Source organism: Haliaeetus leucocephalus, unplaced genomic scaffold (genome assembly GCF_000737465.1).
Source record: "Haliaeetus leucocephalus isolate CR32 unplaced genomic scaffold, Haliaeetus_leucocephalus-4.0 Scaffold795, whole genome shotgun sequence".
NCBI lineage: Eukaryota > Metazoa > Chordata > Aves > Accipitriformes > Accipitridae > Haliaeetus > Haliaeetus leucocephalus.
In genome coordinates this window covers 10,454-17,339 of record NW_010973231.1, presented here as the reverse complement: position 1 = coordinate 17,339, position 6,886 = coordinate 10,454, and the positions used below count along the sequence as shown (strand labels likewise).

Sequence of the window (6,886 nt, the reverse complement as noted above, 5' to 3'; positions counted from 1 at the left end):
CTCGGGACTTTCCAGACTTTCAAGGATACACTACAAGCTGCTCAAGGTCGCGCTGTTCTCGAACTGTCAGGCATTCCGCAGACCCGTTGCATCCCCCGACAATTCCCCCTTTTTGTATTTGTGCTAAAAATATTGTCCCGGCTGCCCTCTGCAGGGCCCTTTGCAGAAGGCTGAAAAGACAGGGCAACATCAGCAACATAGTTATCACAACCAAGATCACTACCCCCACAGTCTTGAGCAGAGATATCAACCATCCAGACAATCCCCAACCCCCAAACCTGTTCCTCAGCCAATCTAATTCATCACTTTCTGTCAGCTTCTTGACTCCCTTCTTTAATTGTTGAATACTACTGAAAATGGATTCTGAGTGATCGGATAAATTCATACAACACATCCCTTCAAACTCATCACAACCATGTCCTTGTGCTAAAAGCAAGAAATCAATTGCAGCTCTATTTTGTAGCGTAGCATGTCTAACACTACCAACATCAGTTAGAAGGCCACTTAAAGCTAAAGAGGTAGCCTTAGATTGCTTACTAAGCCAACATCCTAACTTATTTAAAGTTCTTAAGGCATTTGCAATGCCAACTCCTGGTGCCAATATGGAGGCTGCTAAAATCTGGCCTCGATTCCAGAATTCAACGTCATCTTGACAGGAACTGCTAAACTGATGAATAGACCTCTGGACTCGTCTATGTTTTCGAGTCACGTTCAGAATCGTTAACATATTTGGTGTTAATAACGTGAGGCGTCCGAGGCTACACGGGCCTCCATTCAGTTTAGATGGAATGCCTCCCCAGGCACGATCTCCACAGATTAAAAACACACCAGGAGGTAGCGCAAGAGGAACAACAGAGGATCGTGAAGCATTAGGTGCGGTATAATTACACCATGCAGTTGCATTGCGATAGAGAATACTAGTTGCATTAACATTTTGGCCTCAGCGAGCAGTATTGCCATAAGAGTAATTAAAAAACACACAAGCATCCATCATTATAGATCCTAACAATTCTAACTCTTGGGGTTCCTGGGTGACTGGTGAAAGATGCGCATACACATGATCCCAGTTGTTTGTACAACTTTTTGGAGAATTACAGAGATTTGGGATCTGCAGTGGGTTCGGCCAAGTGTCCACGGGTATTCCTACCAAGCATGTCGAAAATGGATTTTCAGGGCTTGCGGTGGCGAGACAGGGTGTCGTGATGTGTCATGTTTGCTAAAGTGACCCAAACATTTTGTTTAGGTTGTGAGACCACCCATCCTTCACCCTGAGGCAGGTTCCAATCCAGGCCAAACACACCGAGCAGGAACCCAGCGAGGACCGGCATCTGTGGAAACACAAGCATAACCCCTTCCCCAGGTTAATAGCTCACATGGTCCACTCCACTGACCAGTAACTAAATCTTTAACATGTACTTTGATACCTTTTTGTAAATTCTGTGTTGAAAAAAAAGAGAAGAAAAGTGTTGAAAAAGAGGAGGTAGAGAAGAATTATCCCCATAATGGAGAAAGTTAAGAACATAAACTGCTTTATCTAAACATGCCTGTGGTGGTTCCCCAATCATTCCCCCTTTTTGTTTTTGAAGCTGCTGCTTCAACATGCCATGTGCACGCTCAACAATTGCTTGTCCTGTTGGGGAATGGGGAATTCCTGTAACATGAGTCACACCCCACAGATTAAAAAATGTTTGAACTTTCTGTGAAGCATATGCTGGGCCATTGTCTGTTTTAATTTGGCGTGGCACCCCAAGCACAGAGAAAGCCTTCTGCAAATGTCGAATCACATCTTTTCCGGTTTCTCCATTATGTGCTGTTGCTACCAAAGCATGAGAATAAGTATCAATAGAAACATGAACATATTTCTGTCGGCCAAATTAATTTATATGAGTAACATCGGTTTGCCAAATCTGTAAAGCCTGCATACCTCTGGGATTAGTACCAAAATACACTGGAGTGTGAGTTCCTTGGCAATCAGGGCAGGCAGCTACAATAGAGCGAGCTTCAGTATGGGACAAACCAAACTGCCTTCGTAAAGCTCGAAAACCTTGATGAAAAAATTGATGTGATAATATAGCTTGTTGCTTGATGTTAGGAACAGTAGTCAGAGCCATAGCAGAAACAAGAGCATCCGCTCTGGCATTACCTTCTGTATAAAACCCTGGTAAAGTGGTATGACTCCGGATATGCATGATAAAATAAGGTTCTGTTCGTAGTTGAATACTTTTCCAGAGTTCTAAAAGCACATCAAATAATAATTGATTGTCTGACATGGTCAAAGCCACTTTGTCTAGTCGAGAAACTAAATTAGCTACATACGCTGAGTCAGTTACAATATTTACAGGAGTAGAAAAAATAGAAAAAACAACAGCCATTGCACGCAGCTCTACTACTTGTGGAGAACCATTTTGATATACTACTTTGCTGTTCCAGTTGTTGTTTTCATACCATACTACTGCTGCTTTACCTGTTTTTCCAGAACCATCTGTAAAGACAGTGGGGCCTTTCACAGGTTCTGGCTGGCTTAAATATTTCTGACCAAATGGTATTTCTTGAGCAAATTTCAGTAGCAGGTGTGACGGTAGATGATACGAGATCTGCCGTTGAAAACCCGCCATGGCCACTTGCAGCTCGTAATTGTTTGCCAGACACCATTCAAAATACCAGTTTTGAACAGGTAAAACAATCGTAGCTGGATCACGTCCTATTAGTTCTACACATCGTTTTCTGGTTTTTATGATTACATCAGCAATAAGTTCAAACAAGCCAGAAGCAGTTTTTCGTGGCCGGAATGACAAAAACATCCATTCTAAAATATGTAATGGGTCATCCCACTCAGAATTCCACTGCACCAAAGCACCAAATGGCACAGTTTTGTCAATTAGTACAAAGAATTGTACCAATTGAGACAGATCTATTCGAGAAACAAATTTCTTGTATATACATTGTTCCACCATGTGAATTACATTTAACGCTTCCTTATTTAATATTCTGGGTTCTGTTGGATCATTGGAATGTTTTAATAAGTCCAATAAAGGTTGTAACTGCGAATTGGTCAGTCCAAGATAGGGCCTGATCCAGTTCAAGGATCCCATTAATTTCTGTACATCATTGAGTGTCTTAACCGCAAGGTTAAGTTTCACAGGTTGGGGCACAACCTGCTTGCTTGTAATTGTCATTCCCAAATATTTCCAGGGTGCTATTTTTTGCACTTTTTCAGGGGCAATAACTAATCCATATTGTTGTAACAAATTCCTGGCCAAATTCTCCATGTCATTCAACTGCTCCTTGTTGTCTGATGCTAACAGAATGTCATCCATATAATGATAACAATAACTAGTAGGGAATTTTTCCCTTACAGGTGACAGAGCTTGTGCTACAAACCATTGACAAATTGTTGGTGAATTTTTCATGCCCTGTGGCAGAACTCTCCACTGATATCTTTTTGCTGGTTCTGCATGATTGATAGAAGGCACAGAAAATGCAAATTTTTCTTTGTCTTGGGAAGCTAATGGAATTGTAAAAAAACAATCCTTAAGGTCCATGACAATGATTTCCCAATCTTGAGGGATCATGGCAGGTGAAGGCATGCCTGGTTGCAGAGCCCCCATCGTGGCCATGACAGCATTGACTTGCTGCAGGTCATGCAAAAATCGCCATTTTCCTGATTTCTTTTTTATCACAAACACTGGAGTATTCCATGGGCTCTGAGAGGGTTCAATGTGTCCGGCAGCTAGTTGTTCTGCTACCAATTCTTGCAGGGCCTTTAATTTTTCAATTGGTAGGGGCCACTGATCCACCCACACAGGGTTATTTGTTAACCAGGTTAAAACAAGCGTGGGTTGTCTAACACCCTGCAGCACAGTGGCCCTCGTTAAAAATCCGTGGTAATTCTCACCCCCCATTGCAACAAGCAATCCCTCCCCCATAAATTGAGGGGAGCTGCCGTCACATATGGTTTAATGACTGCTTGTTGGCCCTCAGGATTGGTAATCAGAACTGCTGTGGCTGCCATCTTTGCTCGTGTGGATCCTCCCAGCCCCCCTACTCCCATACCCGCCTCCTCTGTTGGCCAGGTGGATGGCCACAGATAATCGGCAATAATAGTCACATCGGCTCCGGTGTCCAGGAGCCCTGCAAGCCTTACTGTAGTCGGAGATCTTCCGTGATTCAACAGCGTGCACGTCATATGTGGTCGGGATGATGAGACAGTCTGAGACGAGCAGAACTGAGGGGGTCCCGTAGAGCCGAAGCCTCCATCGCATCGCAGTCGCTGTTCTGCTTTCGAAATACAACTCGAAAAAAGAATAAGTTGAGCAATGCAAGTACCTTTTGGGATTGTTACTGGTGGGTAGGGGGTTGAAACCATCGCACAAATTTGACCTGTAAAATCAGCATCAATAACTCCTACATGCACAATTAGTCCATTTAACGTGCTACTTGATCTTCCCAGTAGCAATGCACTCAGTCCTCATCCTATAGGACCCCTTGCATTAAGAGGGACCTTAACGATGTCTTTTGTGACTATAGTGACTGTGTCGGCGGTGGATACATCCAGCCCTGCTGAGCCAGCTGTTGCGGCTGACAATTGTTCGCAGAGGGGAGTTGGCCGGCTGTCGGGAGGGGACTTGTTGTCCTCGCGCGCCCTCTCGCGCTCGTTTTGTTGTTTCCCTGTAGCGGCTGCCCATTAACATGAAATTTGGAACGACACTGTTTTGCAAAATGTCCTGATTTTCCGCATTTGTTGCAATTAATCTCCGGTGGGTTGTTCACCGATTGTTTACCTGGTGATGTTTTGTGTGGACAAGTTACCTTGATGTGCCCTCCACTGCCACACCCAAAGCACTTTCCAGAATTTTTCATAGCATTAGCTAGGGCGGCCACTTGCGCTGCCGACTAGACGGCCGCCTCGTGTTCCACCGTCCCCACCTTAGAACATGCAGCCACCATGTCGGGAATAGAAGGATCTCCTGGTAAAGCCTGTATTATCTTTTGACAGTCCTCATTAGCATTATCTTTTGCTAACTGTTTGCACAGCATTTGTCTTAACGCCTCATCTTCTACCTGTTTTTCCAGTGCGGCAGATATTTTTTCTACAAACTGTAAAAAGGGTTCTCTGGGGCCTTGGTGGATAGCGATGTATTTTTGCTTCGGAGCTGCCATTTCCATGGTTCGCTTTAATGCCATAAGCCCTATATTTTGTGCCTGTTCGAGAACAATCGGAGGCCATGTAGCCTGCAGCTGAGGGTTACTAAACGGCCCTTCACCAAGCAAAGCATCCTCTCCAAGGCCTAATCTCGGGTCACCCTGTGGCAGTTGTAAATTATGCTGTGCCGCTGTGCGTGCCATCTGCCTCCAAGTAGATTGAAACACTTGCAATTGTACGGGCTGAAACAGCACTTGTGCGAGATGCATAATGTCATATGGACACAGCAGATCTGTGCTGATTATTCGAATAAGTTGCATCACCTCAGGAGAATTGATTCCAAATTTTTGTACTTTATTCTGCAAATCCTGCACTACTTTCCAGCCAATTGGATTGTGCTCATCGTGCTGGTTTGTGCCTGCAGCAGCTTTGAAAACAGGAAACTTAGCAGGAGCCTCTGCTGCTATGTCGACAGGCTTTGGACATGCTGGTGTTGGAAAGCACGGGCTGAGGCGTTCAACTAGATCCCAGTTGCCAGCTTCGGCAGCATATCTCCTAACTCCCTCCCAAAATCGATCAGGGGATCTTGGGACTACAGTTACTGTGGATGGAGGGAGAGTGCATGGCAGGGGTTCTTTCGGTATGGTTTTATCTGCGAGCTGCAGAGATCGCAGAGCGTCAATTAGAGATTTTTCTGCCTCAGTTTCATTTTGGCTCTCACTTTCCGTTCGGCCCTCACATTCAGGTTGACTCTCACTGTCCTTTCGGCCCTCAATTTCAGTACGGCCCACACTTTCCGGCTCGGTGTTAATTGCCACATTTTTCTCCTTGGGGGGGCGGGGGGGGGCTGATGGAGTCACCCCTTCTGCTGCCGCACCAGTAGGTGAGGAGGGCCCCTCATCGCCCGGTAAAGTAATTAATGGCGGAGGAGGAGGAGGTGGATAAGGGTATGATCTGATTTTGCCTGTGAGGGGTTTTCTCCCTGCAACTGCTGATACTGCAGCATCAGCCACAGTTGTCATTTGATCAGAATCTTTTTCCTTGCTAACATTTTCTGGTTTCTCATCTTTCTTTTGCTCATCATTCGCATCACATTCTGCTTTCCATTCCTTCAGGGTCTCGCGTAATAGACGCCATACAATCGCCAACTTACACAGCTCTTTCTATCCTTTAGAGATCTCATCAAACATTTTCAAGGCCACAGATTGCCATGCACCCACACTAAATGCAGTAAGTGTTGTGGCTTCAAAGCCTTGCATCTTACACCATATTAAAATCCTTTTCAGGCTTTGTTCTGGGGTTTTAACCCCTTTTCTTTTTAATAGGGCTTTCCAGGTAGACAAAATTGTCTCGTCTTCCTTAGTTAATTGCTGCCCCATTCTAACAGTTTAGTCCCCGGTGGCTCACCTTATTAGGTGTCTAGGCTCAGGTCCGGACCAGGCAGATTCCATTGCTCTCAGCTTCACCGGGCTCCGCCTCCGCAGCTTGTCTCGCTGCCGGTATACTCTTTCGCAGCTCTCGTTGCCGCCGGTAGACTTCTTGCTAGTGCTGGATTGATCACCTTTAAATGATCTGTTCGCTCAGACGCATCAGGGTCACCATTTGTCGCAGTAGAGACGGACACGACAAGTAATAGATCATGCAAAATGGCTACTTTATTGTTCTAACACAGCTTTTTATACCCTTCTTTAGAGTATGTGTTAGTATATGATTGGTTTGGTTAGTAACTAACAATTCATGATT

At 44.9% G+C, this 6,886-nt stretch overlaps 1 protein-coding gene across 1 annotated transcript; it reads right to left on the bottom strand.

Moving 5' to 3' along the window:
* Positions 1–19: 19 nt before the first annotated feature.
* Positions 20–3,902, bottom strand: LOC104840578 (endogenous retrovirus group K member 11 Pol protein-like). Its single transcript, XM_010581592.1, has 2 exons — positions 2,446–3,902; positions 20–170 (listed from the first exon to the last, which is right to left on the bottom strand). Exons 1-2 carry the CDS (start codon positions 3,900–3,902, stop codon positions 20–22), a joined length of 1,608 nt encoding a protein of 535 aa, XP_010579894.1.
* Positions 3,903–6,886: the final 2,984 nt, after the last annotated feature.

What these genes read in the sequence shown, in the direction of transcription:
- LOC104840578 (XM_010581592.1), bottom strand. Translation starts at nt 3,902, where the DNA reads ATGGGGGGTGAGAATTACCACGGATTTTTAACGAGGGCCACTGTGCTG. An exon ending in GGTAAAGCAGCAGTAGTATG is followed by an intron (nt 171 to 2,445) that starts GTATGAAAACAA and finishes CTGTCTTTTCAG; the next exon opens with CCTTCTGCAAAGGGCCCTGC.